The sequence below is a fragment of the Trichomonas vaginalis genome, chromosome V, assembly GCF_026262505.1.
Source record: "Trichomonas vaginalis G3 chromosome V, whole genome shotgun sequence".
Classification (NCBI taxonomy): domain Eukaryota; phylum Parabasalia; order Trichomonadida; family Trichomonadidae; genus Trichomonas; species Trichomonas vaginalis.
In genome coordinates this window covers 11,991,702-12,010,603 of record NC_067207.1, presented here as the reverse complement: position 1 = coordinate 12,010,603, position 18,902 = coordinate 11,991,702, and the positions used below count along the sequence as shown (strand labels likewise).

Here is an 18,902-nt window from a genome sequence, read left to right as displayed (position 1 = left end):
AAAATATTTTCAGAACAGCCTTAACGGCTAAGATTTAGGAACAATGTTAAGTATCAAAAAGAAAGGAGGTCTGATATAGACAACATATATCGTTGAAGGTTGAAAAAATCTCTAATATTTGAGCCCAAAATTTCAAATTTTAATTTTTTGAAAAAGAGGCCACCCGTATGTACGTTTATTGAGAGGAGGAGGATTATATTTTTGAAAGGGTGAAACATTATGAATATGTTAATTATATAATAATATGTATTATTATAAAAAAGAAAAAATAAAGCACGTTAAAATTTTTCTTTCTTGATTTTTTACAAAATCTACTTAGAATTATGCAAAATATGACTAAATAATTATAAATTTCAAGTTAAATTTTAATTTTGATAAATAATTTAAATTTCAAAATATCAAGTTCAGTTCGACTATGTATGTAGTAATTCCTCAATAAAGTGCCAAAACCCTATTAAAATATATGAACATTTTCAACATTTTAATGTTTTTATTTAAAAATTTGATGGAATATGAGCTTCAAACAATTATTATGTAAATAAAAATAATTAAATATATGTATTTATTCGTATTACAACCGTAGTAAGTCGATTCTTCCTTTCTTCTACTGAGTTTTGAATTTGATTTCGAATTGTAAAGAGATTCAAAGGGAAAATACTAGCGGAGAAAAACTACCTCCATGAAAGGGTCATAATGGACTCAAGTTGTATTTTTTGATATTTTTTGCTTTTCGAGCCTAAATAGGTAGCCAAGATAATGCCTAAAAATAAGGTTCTAAATTCTGAAGTTTACATGATCCTCTCGTGTGCACCCTTAATATCAGGCTGAGTCATATCAACCCTGTTGAAAAGTTGCTTGGAGAGAAATGAATGTTTGCAGCGTCTGAAAAATAATTCAACCCTATCTCTTTCGAGATGGAATTCGTTTGCAACTGTATCAACAATAGAAGACAAGTCTTGAACAATATAATCCTTATCTTTCCCGGCAATTTCGTCTTTTATAGTAGACAAGGGATCTGGGCATGAAAATAAATCATTTGATTCAGCTATAGGTTTTTTCTCATAACAGCTGTTCAGGGAAAGAAAAAATAAAAACATTTAAAAAATTGACTGTCAAATGACATTTTTGCCGTCAGATGTCAATCATCAAAATTAGGTCACAGGCGTGAACAATTATTATTAAAAAAGAATTTCAAGTGTATTTTTTATAATAATCAATAACATTTGAAATACTGCTATACATCCAGTTAAAAATATTAGTAATTTGGGTTCCTGTGAGATGAACCCAAGGTCGGCTAAAATATTTTGTGGTTGCAGTTATCTGGCGAACTCTAACAACGTATATACTACCAACTTTTATAACTCTGATCACAGTTCCTCCAAGATATGTAAATTTTGTATTGATATCAGTCTGAGTCATATCCATCCTGCTGAAGAGCTGTTTGGAGGAAGATGCCCATTTGCAGCGTCCGAAAAAGAATTCAACTCTATCTCTTTCAAGATGAAATTCGTTGGCGACTGTATCAACAAGAGATGATAAGTCTGTAACATCATAATCTTTTTTATTCTTAGCAAATTCCAATTTATTATATTCTGGGGGAATCTCAAAACTGTTGACCTGACAAAGGAGGAACAAAAACATTTTTTCCCAAATAAAAATTGACTGTCAAATGACAATTTTGCCAACAAATGACATGAATTTTTTAATGCAACTTGGGAAGCAGCTATTCATCTAGCAGAAGAGATAAATTAAAATCAGTTGAGTTTCTTATTGCTACATTTTATAAGATTCATGTAATCATTGAATTTCTTCTAGTTTATCACAATTAATATTTTGATAGATGTGTATGCCTGTTCATATGAAAACTAGTTGTGTACAATCTAGAAATTTTGGAATTAATTCTACTCTACCGCAATGAAATGTTTTTTTCTATTATGTCCAGACTTATATATATATATAAGAAAAAACACTCCATAAGTTTCAATTATAAATTATGGAAAAGAAATCTTGAAAAATTAGTTATAAATTAATTATCATTTAGATTAAAAAACATAAATGAGTTAAAATAAAAATAAAGATAAATACAGCATTATAAAGCCGAAGTATCAATATATCCTGGGCTGGAATCTGATGTCTCAGAATCCATAATCTTACTTTCAGGTTCAACAGCAACTTCTTCAACAGTGGAAGACGATTCGAACTCCATCTTGAATGGATCATCTTCATCCACAGTTGTTGTGAACAGTGGATTATCAGTTGTTACACTTGTAGTTGTCATTGCCTGGTTGATCTGAGGTGTTTCTGCCTGCATGAATACCTGTGATGAAGCAGAATCACTTGTTACATCACTTCCTCTCTTCATGAAGAGAATAACGAAAATGATGATCAACAAAATCAAAAGGAATGCACCAACAGCAATACCTATATACACAGGCAACATATTCTTTTTAGAAGGTGTTTGATTTGTTTCTTCAATGAAAATTTGGTTGTTCAACATCAACAATAGTAATTGTTTCAATATCTGTTTCAACTTGTACATATGTCTGTGCATAATATGTAACTCTTTCTTTCTCAGTCAATGTAGTTGTTAAACTACTAATCATTGTCTTTGACAATGTAATTGTTTCTATTTTTGTTGTAATTGTACTTTGTCTGTAATTCTTTCCTGAATGTGTTATTATCTCAAATTTAACAGGAGATCGGCTTGGTGTTGGAGGAGTTACTGAAATAGTCTTGAAACCATTCATCTTTCCATCCAAAACACCTGGAACTTCTTCCACAGGAACATTAGTTTCTTCTGGATTTGGCGAAGGAGTGTTTTCTCTCTCGTTGTATGGAGTATAACTTGTTTGAATGTTGTAGTCAACTACTTCGAAGTTCTGAGCCTTCTCTTCTGGAATACCAAGTCCATTACTCTCAATGAATATATAGGGATTGTCTGAACCACAATCTTTGGAATTCAGAGAGACAATGAGATTTGGATAATCTGGTGAATACGACAATTGGCATTCTCCATTGGAAATCCATTGGATTGGACCACCACCAGCAAAACTCATGTCTGCAGGTACTTTCATAAGATAACTGTACTGTCCTGTCACTGAATTTTTACTGAATGTGTTACTTTCAGTGTAAATTCCAGTTTCCTCTGATGGTGTGAAGACACAAATGGCACCACCATTGGCTTGGTTGGTTAATTTGAACATTCTCTGGCCAAAAATAGTATTTGATCCAGTATTGATTGGAGAATATTCAATTTTGTTCGAGGTAATCGTACTGGAAATGACATTAGCTGGTGTTGTATCAAGATAAAGGGCAGATCCAGCAAGCTGGGCTGAGTTTTGGTCTAATGTAACTTTATTTGCAATTAATGCTGTAGCGGAACGTACATAGATGGCTCCACCACTGTTCCTGGCAGAGTTTGATGTAAATGTTGTGGATTCTCCTATATAAACGTTTGGTTTCTGTGGTGTATTTTGAGGTTTTAATACATCTTGATCAATTTCTGTCAAAAGTCCATATTTACTTGCAGAAATGAATATAGATCCACTATTTTCGTAAGCGGTGTTACTATCAAACGTAGATGATGAAATAAGAACATCTCCGCCAATAATGGAGAGAGCTCCGCCATTATTTGCAAGGTTTTCCTTAAATGTAGTGTCTTTTGAGTCTAGATTACTAACTGAAAGATAAAGAGCTCCTCCAGATCCCATTGTCAATCCGACACCGAAAGCGTAACACTTGGAAAACTCGGAATTGAGAGTTTTAACAACGCATCTGAAGTAATTTCGTTGATATCGTGGCTTGTCAGATTCAGTTGTGGCTTCATAAGAAACTTGTGAATTAATTCTTTTTGCGATCTCAACATCTAGCTGTGGGTTGTACTGGAAATCTGGTTGGTGAGTTATGAAATCAGTTTTTAATGTCACAGATATCGAAATAACAAAAAAGAAGGCAAACATATGAATTGGATAGCACTTTTTTTCTTGAGCCCCGGTAGAAATACAGAAACCAATTTTTGAAAAAATTTAAAAGTATATTTGAATGTGATTTTTATTCCCCGTGCATTTTTACATGTTCGATTTTTCATAAAACGATATTCTATTCAATAATCACTTCTATTGAAAAATTCAATAAGATTTCAAACCTCACACTTACCGGACTAACAAATATTATTTGATATACATATGTTTTAGAGGAGATCATATTTTCGAAGTTTAACAATTGAAAAAATCTCAAGATAAAGATAAAGATTTAAATACACAGAAGTTTCCAATGTTATATTTTGCCTAATTTTTTTGAATACAAAAAATATAGATTGGCTTATTTATGTAATACTAGAGAATTCGGTTTCGAAAATTTCATATGTCAAAATTTCTGAATTTACCGAGGAATTTGAAAGAGTGATAATGAAACAATTGATAAACTCATTTCTAAGCAGTCACTCGATATCATGGATTCAGATAAATAATTATAGACAACATATATTTATTTCTAACAATAAATTTATTCGATCCAAATCGAAATTCAAGTTATTTCAATATCCTTGAGATTATTTTGAAGTAGGACAACTCATATGAGTGAATCATATATGATATGATGTATTCATATTACTTACTTGTATATCTCCATTAGATTGAGCAAAAGTTGAGAAAAAAAAACAGAATGTCATATTATTTGAATTTCATTCATTTAAAATAAACTGCGCCATGCGAAATAAGAAGTTCGAGTATTTCTTTATAATTTTTCACTGTTGCATAATAAAGAGCAGTCTTTCCATAATTATCTTTTTCATTGATATTTGCACCATGCGAAATAAGAACATCGGCTGTTTCTTTACTATTATGCCATACTGCACATTGGAGAGCAGTATTTCCACATTTATCTTTTTCATGGATATTTGCACCATGCGAAATAAGAAGCTCGACTATTTCTTTATAATTTTTCTCCGCTGCATCATGAAGAGCAGTTTTTCCAAATTCATCTTTTTCATGGATAATTGCACCATGCGAAATAAGAAATTCAGCTGTTTCTTTATAATTATTCATAGCTGCAACGTGAAGAGCTGTTAATCCATATTCACTTTTTTTCATTGATATTTGCACCATAGGCAATAAGAACTTCAACAATTTCTTTATGATTTTGCCATACTGCAATACGAAGAGCTGATTTTCCAGAGTTAGCTTTTTCATTGATATTTGCACCACATGAAATAAGAAGTTCGAGTGTTTCTTTGCTATTTTTAGATGCAGCAATATGAAGAGCGGTTTTTCCAGAGTTATCCCTTTCATTAATATTTGCACCACGTGAAAGAAGAAGTTCTGCTACTTCCTTACTATTTACCATTGCTGCAATATGAAGAGCGGTTTTCCCAGAGTTATCTTTTTTATTGATATTTGCACCACGTGAAAGAAGACGCTCGGCTATTTCTTTACTATTATAACGTGCTGCATAATGAAGAGAAGTTTCTCCGTATTTATCACTTTTATTGATAAATCCACCATGTGAAATAAAATATTCCAAAAGAGATGGAATAGTGAACCCCGCGGAATGAACAATACACCTGTGATAATTATGAATTTGATCGTAATAAACTAAAAATGATTCGAGATTTTTAAAAACTCTACAATTATAAACATCGATTTTCTTTTTGTATTCATTCATCAGGAAAGTAACAAAATCAATGTTGTGTGAAATAATTGCATATTTCATGCATTCTTCATCTGGTTTTTTATGTTTCAAGCATTCACTCATGATCTCTTTGCTTCTACCTAAAAATGAAAGTTGTAAACATTTTTGAGTTATTTCTGATTTGAATTTTGTTCTTAAGAACTTGAAACAATCAACTGCTCCGTGGTAACAACATAATTCAAGTAATGAATATCCTCTATCAGAACATGAATATATATAGCTTCTAAGTTCTTCTCTTTCTTTAGATTTTGGATATAATTTGCTTTTAAGTGTTTGATATCTATTAAATCCTTCTCTTTCCGTGCATGAAATGAATGTTTCTTTATCATCATTCATAATTGCTCTGTAAATTGTGTTTTCTGTATGAATATCCAGATTTAAAGATTTAATTTCCTCGAAATCACTAGATTTGTCTAATTTAATTCCATATTCTTTATAAAACAAGAAATTAAAAGCAATTTCAACATATCTGACATTTGTTACATGATATTCATCAGAAATGAATTTGGCAAGAAGCAAATATGACTTTGTGTAGCGATTATTATACGGAACCATATTTGAAATATCTCTTATAATATTTTGAGGAAGCAGTTTGATGGATTCAGTCAATTCTGTTTTGATCATTATGTAAATTGAGTTTAATTCTTCTTCATTTTCCGTTTTCAGCTGATACAATAAATTATATACATCAATGTAGTCTTTGTAGATGCTTCGCAATTCATTGTATTTCTTTGGAATGTCTTTCTCAGACATTAAAAAAAAAATACAGTTTTTTTCGCAAAAATTGAACAAATTTATTCGAGTTTTTAAAAATTAATTAAAATGTAAGGTTTCGTAGCTCAGTAGGTAGAGCGTAGTGCTGATAACGCTAAGGTCTTGGGTTCGAGCCCCAGCGGAACCATTTTTTGCAAAATTTTTATAATTCTCCACAGTGTTTATAGGGATCATTTTCACACTTTTTGCATGATGAATGCTTTCCATTATTTCATTTGAAACTCTGAATATTTCTATCAGGCAAGTAGTTTGAAATATTCGATTATAAATATAAAAGAGATTGAACAACAATAAGCTGCTAAAAAATCCAGAGTTTCCAAAAAAGTGACAAGCATATCATGTGATTTATTGATCTGCAGTATGAAGATATATATTTGATCAAATATAATTTGGGGCCTCAGGTGGCTTCGCTTGCCCTTCGGGCAAGCACGCCACCTTCGGCCAAATTAAATAATTTTTTGAAAAATTGAATTATTTACTATTTGGTTGGCGCAAAGCGCCAACCAAATAATGAAGAATACTATTATATGTTTACTTAAAATATGATTAAAATTTTTGAGCGAAAACTATCAAAATTATGACATGAAAAATATAAATATAGGATGATAATTTACTGTAAATTCATAATGTAAAAAGTGTGTGTGTTGTCCTCTATATATACTGTCTTAATTCTATCGGCGCTTCGCGCTGATAGAATTGATTGATAATATATAAAAAATAAAATAATTTAATAATCATTTTACATTACTTAAAGGGCAAAACCTATTAGTTCTGGTGTTGGAGTTGGTGGTGGTGGTATTGTTGGTGCTGGTGATGGAGGATCTCCTTCCCTTGCTTGTGGCAACTCTTTTTCAATTTTGTGATTATAAAAATTTTCTTTTGGTAAGGATTTCTGTAATTCATTTACCTCCTGGCGCAGTGATTTTATTTCGTCTAAAACTGACTCTAGAAGATCGCCTTCGTCTCGTTCGAGTTTCTGAATAGAAAGAGCTGCAATCAGTAAAAAGCAGATCATTTCTAAAATTTGTCGATTATTTATAATTCAATTTCAATCTCTTATATATATATATATAAACCTATTACATTATATATACATTATTTATAAGCCCGAAAAAGTAATAAGCAACTATTAAAATATATATATTCACTTTTTAATCGTCGTCCCTCCTCTCAAAAAGTGACTAATATATTTTGAATATAAACTTTTTCTGAGCTTTTGTCAGAAAAATGTTTGGAGAATATTATAAGACCAATAACATCAAATTGATTATGGCATTACACATTCATTAAAAATGACTCAAGAAGTGATATTTATAAAATGCACCGTGAAATTCTTTTTTGACTTCGCCAACATGACAAAAATTAGAATCCTTTGAGATAGATATATTTACACTGAAAATAAAACCTTAAACAAGAAATTTGAGTAAGTGTTAGTGGTTGATGCACCACAAAACAATCAAGAATTAAATAAAAATTTAATACTCACCATTACAAAAGCAGATCACAATTATTTTTCTATTACATAATAATTTGCAACAAATATAATGTAGCATAATTTTTTGGGTTGTGGAAATGTAACGGGTGTTGGAGGTTTGAATTTCAATTTTTGAAATGTTTGTTCGATTTTGAAAAGACAAATAGTCTATTCAAAATTAGGCAAAAATTCATCATAGACAATATTTCAAATATAAGTGTTGATATGGACCCTCATTAAAATCTGGGACAAAAAAAAACTATGTAATGCTCATGAAAAAATCAAAATTTGATTAAAAATATTTTTTTACAAACAAATATGATATATTCCTTCTGTTGATATCTGATAAGGTGACACATCAGCCCACATTAAAGCAAATTCATACGAAAGGACTTTATTTCCAACCATGTAAGGCTGGCCATTGGAAACAAAGTATCCGAGTTGAGTATAATTTGAAGAGTTATGGGATCTCCTTCCAACAGATTCAATAGTTTTAGAATTCAATTTTCTGATATCTCCAGTTATTGTCTTAAGAATCTCAAGAACCTTTTCTGTCCATTCTTGGTTGATCTTCTGTGCAAAGAAAATTGCTTTGTCAACAATTTTTGGAAGAATTATAAAGTATTTCTTCCAATATGCTTTGTAAAAGCTCAAAACCAAAGAGCAGAACATTATAATATCAGAATCTGGTATATACATGAGAGGCACAAACTGTATTGGCTTGAAAAGATCATCCAACAAAGAGAAATCAAATTCATCTCTTGAAATATTCTCAACTGCAGCATTCTTGAAGTTCTCTGCATGTTGGATCATTGTCTCATAAGAATCGAACGTCACAATTGGATAATTCTTAAATAATTCAACATAATCTTCATATTTTTCGGGTAATTTTTTCAAATCAACAATATTATATTGTATCAGTTTCCTTGTACTGTCGTTAACGAATTCCAAATTGGCTTTTGTTATCTGGTTAACGAAATACCCGACAATCGGCGCTCCATGTCTAACAAAAACGTGACACGCCTTGTTTACATTGCCGATAGAAAGGTAACAACAACCAGCTTGGACCACTTCACCTTCTTTTAGAAGTTTTTTAGCTTTTTTGGTTGCAATAGAGTAAGCAATGAACAAATCATTATTGAGGAACTCGTTTTCCATGTATTTGTATGATTTGTCAATTGATTTCTCTTCAATTTGGGAAATTTGTGGCTTTTTTATTAATTGTGACTTAGAAGCAACGCTCAACAATAGCTTATCCTGGTAGTTATCGCATGTATTCGATGCTGTCTCGGTATTTCCACGTGCTACAGATAAAGCAATCTTTTCTTTTTGGTCAGAAATGTCTTCCATGGCTTTTTCAATCATTTCTTGCCAAAATTCAGCGGAAACAGCCGGTGCCGCTGCAATTGCTTTCTCTTTTTCACCTGCCTGCATCATCAGTTCGCAATAACTTCTGATGTTTCCGGCTCTGAGCTCTTGTTTTGCTGCTTCTATCTGTTTCTCTTTGGATATGACGGCGCGTCTTATTAAAGAGACGTTGTCTTTGGTCTTGAGCATCTTCTCAACATGTTTGGAGCTCATTCGAACTAAATCATTGATGTGTTGTGGATCATCAATTTTGAATGAAATTTTTTGGTCTTTTGCAATGCGGTGAGCAAGTTTTATTGTTTGCTGGACGCCTCGCATTGGTGTTATCCACATCATTTTGTCTTCAAGTGGGATTTCTTCTTTGAATAATTTTGAAATTTGATATTTGATGAAAACTCTATTCAAAGCAAGGAATCTGAGCGTGGAATCAGTAGATGTGGTGATCAATAATAATGGATATAATGGAGAAACTGCAATTGTTGGGATAGGAGTGTTATGCATGTTAAATTTGGAGATTACAGATTGTCTTTTGATGGACATTACATTTATAGCGAAATCTTCGCCACAACTGATAAGGATATCATCGAAAACAGGATGGAAAGTGCAATTTAATGCAGCTCCATTATGAATTCCAACAAATTGATGGACAACAGTGAGGTCAACTACATTAATAGTAACAATTCTGCCATCTTCGAAAGTCAGTGCAATAAGATCTTGGTTCTTGGTGGAGAATGCAATATTTGTCGGATAAGATTCGGGTAATCTAATTGACATAGTGTCAGTATTATTATATATATTCAAAATTCCATCTGTAGTTGCCAAAAGATAGCAGCCTGGCTTGTGAGGTGAAAATGCCCCACATGCTATCTTAACTTGTTGGTTTTGAGATGTCCAAATACGGTTTTTCTTGGGTATATCAAGTAATGTAGCCCTTCCAGTGGTTGATATTGCTAATACTGTTGTTGGAATATGGCGACAAATCGAAATCGACTTTACATGGCCTGAAGTAAAGCATGGCGACTTGTCTATGATCTTTGCTTTCTTTTGGGATATAACATAGACCCATCCGTCGGTGGCTCCTGCAACAATTGTATCTCCATCAGGAGCTAAATCGGAAGAGGAGGTTGAAACCTTGGCCATCGATAGATCAAATCTATCTTGTAATTTCATGCTATTCAAATCCCAGAAACAAAACGTTCCATCGCATGAATTCGTAAAAAGAATATTTGAATCTTTTTCTAAGCATCTCATATTGATAATCATTGCTGAATGTGGAGCCATTGATTCGTAAACTGTCTGTTTTTTCTCAATATTATAAACGCAAACTGTTCCATCATTGAATGCAGTGAAAATATTTTGATTTTTGAGAGCAACAGCCTGAATTGTTCCACTGTGATTAAGATTGAATGATTGTATCGGTGCTTCTGAGCCTGCAGACCAAATTCTTATCGTTCCTATGTTTGGATCAGAGGCAATGAAGTGTCCTGGCATATTAGGGAGCCATGAAGCACTTGATATTTTCAAATTACTTGAAACGGTGTTAATTAAATTAAGTTTGTCCGTAATTTGGTACAAATAAATGTCTCCATTAGATGTTGCGATCAAACAATTTTTATTATTAAGCGGATCGAACTCTACCGAACATATATCTTTATCAATATTTGTTTTGTCTACAAGTTTTAGCTTTTTATAAAGTTGAATTGAGCCAAATTTATTGCATCCAACAATCTTTGGATCGCTTTCATTACTGACTGCGCAAGTAAGCATTGAATCTGTAAAGCTTATTGACGGTGTTAGTTCTTTTGCTTCAATATCTATTATAAAAGTCCTAGAAAATGATTTTGAAAAGCAGTATATCATTTTTGTACCATATATCCAGCATAAACTATATATTGGATCATCAAATTGATATATTGATAAAACGTAGTTTTTAGAAATTGAAATAACGGAAATTCTGTTATTTAAGAATGAAATTGCAAGTAAATCAGGATCAGATTTGCATAAATCGAGGGTTATTGGTGGTATATAGTTCGTTGTCGGTTGCATTACGATTTCAAACGTATCAATATTTCGAACAACGCAAGAAGTTGAAGAACAGTATGCAAAATATAGTGAATTAACTGAAACTACTTGATAATTTGTTGATTTCACGCCGGGATCTGTCCACGCAACAATCTGAGAACTACTCGCTTTTTCATCCATAAATTTGATAACATTTTGTGGTTTATATGGTACATTGTTCTGATTATTGCTATTGTTAGGCTTCATTTCATAAATGAAATCAGTAAAAATTTGAAAAACGTTACGACTCCGATTTTAAGCAAAAATAATTGGAATTTAATGTGTGTGAGTTGCTTTTTTGAGAAAACATAGAATAAAAACGTTTTGTTGTTGCAGTTGACACTTTTTCCTTTTCCAAAATCGGACATTCAAAAGGCGGGATTCGGCCAACGAGGCTGTTTCCTGTGATACTAACAGTATTTTTGTTTCAATTATTCCGAGTACTATTTCCATCTCCAGTTATAGAAAAATCTGCGTTTTCTAAACACCATTATTTTTTTCTCGAAAACTTTCCGCCATTAAAGATCTTTAAATATAATATTTCGATTTATGGGACAGAAAAAAGATGTCTCAATAACTATTGCGATGTAAATACAACAAGAAAAAATGCACATACTTTTTACTTCGAAAAAGTATTACATAACTCTCTGAAACAAGGTATTTACAGTACAGATGATCCAGAAACAGCTGATTTGTTTTATACTCCAGCATATTTCGGAATTTTCAATATGCACAGAAAGAACTGTGATCTTGATAGAATAGTTTTACCAGAGATCTCAAAATACCCGTACTATCAAAGATATAATGGAGTTGATCATTTATTCATACAATTATTGTTTACCCATAATAATATTCCAATTACTCCAGATCATGAAAAGAACCTTTCATCAATGTTAACATTAGGTGATCTGAAGTGGAATTATACTATTTTCACGCCAAGAGAAGTATGGCGTAATACAATAATGCCTTATAATTCTAATTTTGATATTATTGACACTTTTGAGTCCAAAGATAGACCAATGAGACTTTTCCTTATAGGACAATTCAACTTACAAGCTTTCGATCGGCGTTCACGTGTTATTCGACGAGCATTATTAAGATTCCTTCAAAGTTTACCTCATAGCACTGTTATACAGACAATGCGTAAGTCTACAACACATAATGCCGGTCTATTTGATATAGAAAGCTTCATGCGACATAGTGATTTCTGCACAGTTCCTCACGGAGATGGCCCAGCCTCAAAAAGGCTTTATGATTCATTTAGAACAGGATGCATACCACTTGTTATGTCCGATGAACTCAGATTCCCTTTTGAAGCAGTTTTCTTAGAATATAAAGATTTCATCACTCAAGTTCCAGCTTATCATCCAAGATTAGTCGGATTAGCTGTTGGATGCAACAATGGCATGAAGCATCGTCAGTTTGTTCGAAGAAGACTTCGAGAAGTTGATTCTTTACTTAGAGTTTATAAAGGAATTGATGAAGTTCAGCCAACAAATGGAGATTTCCTTTGGGGATGGGGATGGATGCAATTCTTTAAAGCAGCAACTGTATCTTCCGTGAAGAGAAGATCTTTGCTGAAATCAAAATATATTTTAGATTAATTATTTGTTTGAAAGTTTAATTTTTGAATTAAATTTTTTTTCTCTCTCTCTCTATTTTCTTGTGATATCACGATTTACTATTTTCATTTTAAAAAAATCATTTGACAAGTAAGGAAATTGCATAGTCTCGTGTGACTTGTAATTGTGATTCTAATGATATTCAAAATAAATCATTTGATTTATGGGGCGAACTTTCCAATTATGTATTTACAACTTTTTTTTTCTAATACTAAAAAAAAACTCTCACTTCAAGGAAATGTGGTAAATTTGATATTCACCTATCATACATATATATCAGTATGAACCAACACTATCATATTATGTATGGTAATAATGAAAGATATCTATCCCATGAACCTGCAAGATGTCTTAGAGTTGATGAAATAAGTGGTCGGTTTGAACCCTTAAATTTTTGAATGTCAAATCAAGATGTTCACCCAGATAAATTCATTGAATTTCGAAGTCATTTTAAATACTACATCGAATCATATAATACGTTATATCGGTTAAAAACTGAAAATGAAGAAGAATTAAACTCGATTTACAAAATGATCAAAACAAATCTGATAGATTCAAATGCATATCGCCCCAGCTTGATTGTCAAAGACATTTTAAATTTTATTCCCTATAATAGCCGTTATACAAAGTCATATTTATCTCTTGCGAAACTCATAATTGATGAATATCATATAAAAGGAGTTATAGGTATTCCACCTACTTCTAAAATCAAGTTCTATAAAGAATATGGGATTATATTATGCAAATATGATGACTTTAAAAAAATTAATTTAGGAAATCTCAATATTCATATTGAAAATACAATTTACAGAGCAATTATGGATAATAACAAAGAAGCATTCATCTCATTCACTGAAAGGGAAGGATTTGAAGATTGTCAACGGCCTTCAAAGAATTTTTTTATGTTTACTAAGAAAGAATATACATTACTTGAATTATCTTGTTATTACGGAGCAGTTGATTGTTTCAAGTTCTTAAGAACTGAGTATCACTCAAAAATAACCGAAAAATGTCTAAAATTTTCATTTTTAGGTGGAAATCCAGAGATCATGAGTGAATGTTTGAAATATCAAAAACCAGATGAAAAATGCATGAAGTATGCAATCATTTCACACAACATTGATTTTGTTGCATTCTTGATGAATGAATACAATATATCAATCAATTTAGATTATTGCATAAATTATAATAATCTTGAATCATATTTTGTTTATTATGAACAAACGAATGATATTAATGAATGCTTTATTAATTCTATGAGGTTCAATTTTCCATCCCTCTGGGAATATTTCCTTTCACACGGTGCAAATATCAATGAAAAAGATAAAAATGGGAAAACTGCTCTTCATCTTGCAACAAAAATTAATAGTAAAGAAACAGCCGAATTTCTTATTTCACATGGTGCAAACATCAATGAGAAAGATCAAAATGGGGAAACCGCTCTTCATATTGCAACATGGAATAATAGCATAGAAATAGTTGAATTTCTTATTTCTCATGGTGTAGATATTAATGATAAAGATAAGAGGGGACAAACCGCACTTCATATTGCAGCATGGCATAATAGCAAAGTAATAGTTGAATTTCTTATTTCACATGGTGCAATTATCAATGAGAAAGATCAAAAAGGGAAAACCGCTCTTCATATGGTTGCATGGGTGGATAGAAAAGATTCAGCCGAAGTTCTTATTTCTCATGGTGCAAAAGTCAATGAAAAAGATAAAGATGGACAAACCGCTCTTCATATTGCAGCATATAAAAATATGAAAGGAACAGCAGAACATCTTATTTCGCATGGTGCAAACATCAACGAAAAAGATAAAAATGGACAAACCGCTCTTCATATTGCAGCATATAAAAATATGAAAGGAACAGCAGAACATCTTATTTCGCATGGTGCAAACATCAACGAAAAAGATAAAAATGGACAAACCGCTCTTCATATTGCAGCATATAAAAATATGAAAGGAACAGCAGAACATCTTATTTCGCATGGTGTAAATATCAATGAAAAAGATGAAGAAGGACAAACCGCTCTTCATATAGCAATAAAATATAGTCATAAAGAAATCGCCGAACTTCTTGTTTCTCATGGTGCAGGCATCAATGAAAAAGATAAAAATGGACAAACCGCTATTCATATTGCATCATATAAAAATAATACAGAAATAGCTGAACTTCTTATTTCACATGGCGTAAATATTAACGAAAAAGATAAATATGGATCCACCGCACTTCATATCGCAGCATATAAACTGAATGAAGAAATTTTCGAACTTCTTCTTTCACATGGTGCAATCATCAATTAAAAAGATAAATCTGGGCAAACAGCTCTTCATCTTGCAGCATTACATGGTTTTTGTAATGGTATAGACAAAATTCTTATATCTCATGGTGCAAACATCAATGAAAAAGATAAAAATGGACAAACAGCTCTTCATTCTGCAGCAAAATATGATAACGCAAGATTAGTTGAACGTCTTCTTTCACAAGGTGCAAACATCAATGAAAAAGATGATTTTGGAAATACCCCTCTTGATATTGCAATAAAAAATAATAACAGAAAGACAATTCAGATATTACACAAAAATATGGGACAGAATGTGTTGCAAATCAATCCGAAACTCTAAACCTAAATCTCAGGACTGAAGTTCTTGAAAACGAAATTAATAATAAATATAAAGCTGAAAATAATACACACCAAAACGAAATATCAAATTATCAAATTGTATTTTAATGGCAATAACTGTTGGACACTTCGAAGTAGTTAAATATCTTCATTCATAAGGAGGAAATCCAGAAGAAAGTAATATTTTGAGGTGGAATTCAATAAATTCAGCTGCAGCAGAAGGTCATCTACAATTGGTTAAATATATTGTTCAATGCGGATTTAAAATCACTCTTTACTTCCTTTGGCAACAATATATGGCCATTTTAAAGCTGTTGAATATTTGATTTCAATTGGTGTCAATCTTAAGGATAAAAACCAAGCTGGAAAAACGCCACATGATTAACAAAAGAAAATCATAACCGATGTGAAAACTATGTAAATATCATGTATCTTCTAATTAGATCCGATACATTATAAATTTAACCTAAATAATTATCTTTTATTTATGGCCTTTTTGAAATTTTCTGAATAAAAAGGAATTTTATTCTAATTTATACTATATCTATGCATTCACATCATATGAATAAGGTATAAACTGTCATTTGACCAAAAATTTTTGGAGAATTATTCAAAAATGTTTTTCATTTCTGTGGTGAAAAAAAATGATCAATTAATTAAAAATCATTGATTTCAGATAGATAACTTAGCAAATCAAAAAGCCTATTATCTAGAGTGCATGCGTATCTAGTTTTAAATGTATCTTCTCTTCCATATTTCATTAAGAAAATAATAAAACATATTCTTTTGTGAATCTAATCTAATAAAATTAATACATGGTTCCATGTTATAATTTATTCATTATCGTTTTGCAGAATGCTATAATCATATAATATTGTCACTTTTCTGTGGTCCTAAAAATTGTGTAGATGTAAACCCCTGGCCTTTTCGAATGGCTGATCAGGCTGTTATCATCAAGTGCCGTGTTTGGGGTGGTGAAACCGGTGTTACATCCAAGCTTGCTCCAAAGCTTGGTCCACTCGGTGTCCCAGCTCCAAAGGTTGCTCAGGAAGTCGCTAAGGCTACAGAGAAATACAAAGGTTTCCGCGCTACAGTTAAGATCACAGTCCAGAACCGTGAATTCAAGGTTGAAGTCGAGAACTCCACATCTACACTCCTTATCGCTGCCCTCAACGAACCACATCGTGATCGTAAGAAAGTAAAGGCTGTCAAGCACTCTGGCTCCCTCTCCCTCGACACAATCATCGATATCGCTCGTACAATGAGACCAAAGTCCTGCGCTCGCACACTTGCTGGCACAGTTAAGGAAGTCCTTGGCACAGCTCAGGCTATGGGCGCTCATGTTGATGGCATGGATCCAAAGGAAGTTCAGAAGAAGATCGCCTCTGGTGAAATCCCAATCCCAAAGGAGTAAAATAATACTTGACGATTATAAAAGATTCAATATTTAATATTATTTTTATCATTAACATAACAAAAACATCTTTTATCACTTGCTGTAGTAGCAAATGATAGGATGTAATATAATAATTGATAACTTCTACTTTTTTTTTGTCTATAATATTAAAAAACAAATTTATTCGTCATGATGACTTGAAAGATATTTTCTAACTTCTATTAATTTGTCTGTATAATCTTGTAAAGGTTTTGCCATGTGATTTTCATCGTCATCGATTCCAATATCACCTGGAAGCATTAAATCAAATTGCTGCTGTAATATTACATGTATATCGTTTGGTTTCAAGCTATCAGATTCTTCGAGTTTGCATTCTTCAAAAGCGGCTGTGCAAACATCATTGATAAAGATCTCCGCAATTTTTTGGACTAAAACTTCGGCATCAGGGGAAATTATTGCATCCTTGTCTATTTTCTTGATCATTCCTTGAATGGCTCCTGGAGTAAATACTTTAGTTGATTGAGAATTAGGATCACTCATTCTGAACTAAAATAGGGTCTCTTTCTTATTTAAATTTGGGAAATTCAAAAAGTGACAGATGAAGAAAACAAGACATTTATTGCATACTATTAAACGATATATTTTTGTTCCTTGTATAGTTTTGGTAGCCATATGTACTATACTAATATATAAAAGTAAAAGTTCATCAGAAAAAGAAATATTAACGTGTCCAGTATGCAATATACCTCTGGTATCAAATAGCACTACTTCTTCATCAAGAGATGTAATACTAACATCAGCTCTTTCGGAATATAAGAGATTGCAATACTTCATTCGTACTCTAAGATCAACACAATCTAAAGCGCGTGTTATTTTGTTTTTGGAAGAAGAAAAGACTCTAACTAATGATTTGCTTTATCTTTTTAATGCTTGCTCCATTGAACCAGTTTTTGTTAAATATACAAACGATGTTATAAAGTCTGCACCTAAGCTATCAAGGTATTATTTTGAATATCAATGGCTAAAAGAGCATGTTAATGAAGTAGATCGAGTGCTGCATACAGATTCATTTGATGTAATATTCCAAGGAGATCCTTTTTCAGAGAAAATCTCGAGAAACAAATTATATTTCACTGTTGAACATGTTAGTATTAAGAATTCTTTATGGACTTCATCTTGGATAAATCAATGTTATGGCCCTCAGAAACTGCATAGAATAGAAGATGAAACAGTATCTTGCAGTGGAGTTACAATAGGGGGAAGTCGTGCGTACTTCGAATATCTTAAAATTCTCTTGAATACTGAAAAATGGGCAGAATGTTTTGGCCACAGCTTAGATCAAGCTCATCATAATTATTTATTTTATAATGGTACATTCAAGAGCGCAGGACTCGATATACACAAACTAAATTGTGATTCCGAATATTTAACAATGCATTTTTGCTGTAAAAAGCTGAAATGCATTTTAGATGATAACGGCGTAATGCATGGTCCAAAGCATTCAGATCCTCTTCTTATTCATCAATACAATCGTTGGCATAATTTAACAGATCGTAATAAAATCATCTGCCCTAATTTCAAAGTCGGAAAAGTACTCAAGAAAGAAGAGATTCCAATAATTGGATTTGGTGAGTTTATTTTACCTCAAAAAACTCTGGAGCCTCCAAGATAATTCCAAAATTATTTTTGTATTAATAGAAAAGAACTAGTTCAATGGTTATTTATGGATATTGATATATATTAGGATGTAACAATATCCAAAGACAATCAAAAAAATCTTCAGTTATATTTTCTTTAATAATAGTATAACTTTAGAACGGAAGCCTATATATTAAGATGTTTTCCGTATATTTCCTTGCCGAAATGGTAATTTGTTATTGATCTACGCTG

General features: G+C 31.9%; 13 protein-coding genes across 13 annotated transcripts, besides 1 other annotated feature; 4 read left to right on the top strand and 9 right to left on the bottom strand.

Moving 5' to 3' along the window:
- Nucleotides 1–813: part of a mobile genetic element that runs on past the window's edge.
- On the bottom strand, nt 789–1,097 carry TVAGG3_0321230 (uncharacterized protein; the record flags this gene model as incomplete). Its single annotated transcript, XM_001326701.1, has 1 exon — nt 789–1,097. The coding sequence occupies one exon, from the start codon at nt 1,095–1,097 to the stop codon at nt 789–791; it is 309 nt and encodes a 102-aa protein (XP_001326736.1).
- Nucleotides 1,098–1,191: 94 nt separating this feature from the next.
- On the bottom strand, nt 1,192–1,641 carry TVAGG3_0321220 (uncharacterized protein; the record flags this gene model as incomplete). The annotated part of the gene is made up of 1 exon (XM_001326702.1): nt 1,192–1,641. The coding sequence occupies one exon, from the start codon at nt 1,639–1,641 to the stop codon at nt 1,192–1,194; it is 450 nt and encodes a 149-aa protein (XP_001326737.1).
- A 448-nt stretch (nt 1,642–2,089) lies between these two features.
- TVAGG3_0321210 (uncharacterized protein) lies at nt 2,090–2,440 on the bottom strand (the record flags this gene model as incomplete). The annotated part of the gene is made up of 1 exon (XM_001326703.1): nt 2,090–2,440. The coding sequence occupies one exon, from the start codon at nt 2,438–2,440 to the stop codon at nt 2,090–2,092; it is 351 nt and encodes a 116-aa protein (XP_001326738.1).
- Nucleotides 2,441–2,471: 31 nt separating this feature from the next.
- Nucleotides 2,472–3,959, bottom strand: TVAGG3_0321200 (pectin lyase-like family; the record flags this gene model as incomplete). The annotated part of the gene is made up of 1 exon (XM_001326704.1): nt 2,472–3,959. One exon carries the CDS (start codon nt 3,957–3,959, stop codon nt 2,472–2,474), a length of 1,488 nt encoding a protein of 495 aa, XP_001326739.1.
- A 726-nt stretch (nt 3,960–4,685) lies between these two features.
- Nucleotides 4,686–5,045, bottom strand: TVAGG3_0321190 (cyclin-dependent kinase inhibitor 2C-related family; the record flags this gene model as incomplete). The annotated part of the gene is made up of 1 exon (XM_001326705.1): nt 4,686–5,045. The coding sequence occupies one exon, from the start codon at nt 5,043–5,045 to the stop codon at nt 4,686–4,688; it is 360 nt and encodes a 119-aa protein (XP_001326740.1).
- A 31-nt stretch (nt 5,046–5,076) lies between these two features.
- On the bottom strand, nt 5,077–6,441 carry TVAGG3_0321180 (protein ubiquitination; the record flags this gene model as incomplete). Its single annotated transcript, XM_001326706.1, has 1 exon — nt 5,077–6,441. One exon carries the CDS (start codon nt 6,439–6,441, stop codon nt 5,077–5,079), a length of 1,365 nt encoding a protein of 454 aa, XP_001326741.1.
- Nucleotides 6,442–6,991: 550 nt separating this feature from the next.
- Nucleotides 6,992–7,550, bottom strand: TVAGG3_0321170 (uncharacterized protein; the record flags this gene model as incomplete). The annotated part of the gene is made up of 1 exon (XM_001326707.2): nt 7,211–7,477. One exon carries the CDS (start codon nt 7,475–7,477, stop codon nt 7,211–7,213), a length of 267 nt encoding a protein of 88 aa, XP_001326742.1.
- Nucleotides 7,551–8,242: 692 nt separating this feature from the next.
- On the bottom strand, nt 8,243–11,531 carry TVAGG3_0321160 (RNA splicing; the record flags this gene model as incomplete). The annotated part of the gene is made up of 1 exon (XM_001326708.1): nt 8,243–11,506. The coding sequence occupies one exon, from the start codon at nt 11,504–11,506 to the stop codon at nt 8,243–8,245; it is 3,264 nt and encodes a 1,087-aa protein (XP_001326743.1).
- Nucleotides 11,532–11,657: 126 nt separating this feature from the next.
- On the top strand, nt 11,658–13,124 carry TVAGG3_0321150 (macromolecule glycosylation; the record flags this gene model as incomplete). The annotated part of the gene is made up of 1 exon (XM_001326709.1): nt 12,094–12,969. The coding sequence occupies one exon, from the start codon at nt 12,094–12,096 to the stop codon at nt 12,967–12,969; it is 876 nt and encodes a 291-aa protein (XP_001326744.1).
- Nucleotides 13,125–13,889: 765 nt separating this feature from the next.
- TVAGG3_0321140 (cyclin-dependent kinase inhibitor 2C-related family) lies at nt 13,890–16,103 on the top strand (the record flags this gene model as incomplete). Its single annotated transcript, XM_001326710.1, has 1 exon — nt 13,890–15,296. The coding sequence occupies one exon, from the start codon at nt 13,890–13,892 to the stop codon at nt 15,294–15,296; it is 1,407 nt and encodes a 468-aa protein (XP_001326745.1).
- Nucleotides 16,104–16,513: 410 nt separating this feature from the next.
- On the top strand, nt 16,514–17,078 carry TVAGG3_0321130 (ribosomal large subunit assembly; the record flags this gene model as incomplete). The annotated part of the gene is made up of 1 exon (XM_001326711.2): nt 16,548–17,030. The coding sequence occupies one exon, from the start codon at nt 16,548–16,550 to the stop codon at nt 17,028–17,030; it is 483 nt and encodes a 160-aa protein (XP_001326746.1).
- A 91-nt stretch (nt 17,079–17,169) lies between these two features.
- Nucleotides 17,170–17,564, bottom strand: TVAGG3_0321120 (TAF12 domain-containing protein; the record flags this gene model as incomplete). Its single annotated transcript, XM_001326712.1, has 1 exon — nt 17,193–17,552. The coding sequence occupies one exon, from the start codon at nt 17,550–17,552 to the stop codon at nt 17,193–17,195; it is 360 nt and encodes a 119-aa protein (XP_001326747.1).
- Nucleotides 17,565–17,610: 46 nt separating this feature from the next.
- On the top strand, nt 17,611–18,684 carry TVAGG3_0321110 (uncharacterized protein; the record flags this gene model as incomplete). The annotated part of the gene is made up of 1 exon (XM_001326713.1): nt 17,611–18,684. The coding sequence occupies one exon, from the start codon at nt 17,611–17,613 to the stop codon at nt 18,682–18,684; it is 1,074 nt and encodes a 357-aa protein (XP_001326748.1).
- Nucleotides 18,685–18,902: the final 218 nt, after the last annotated feature.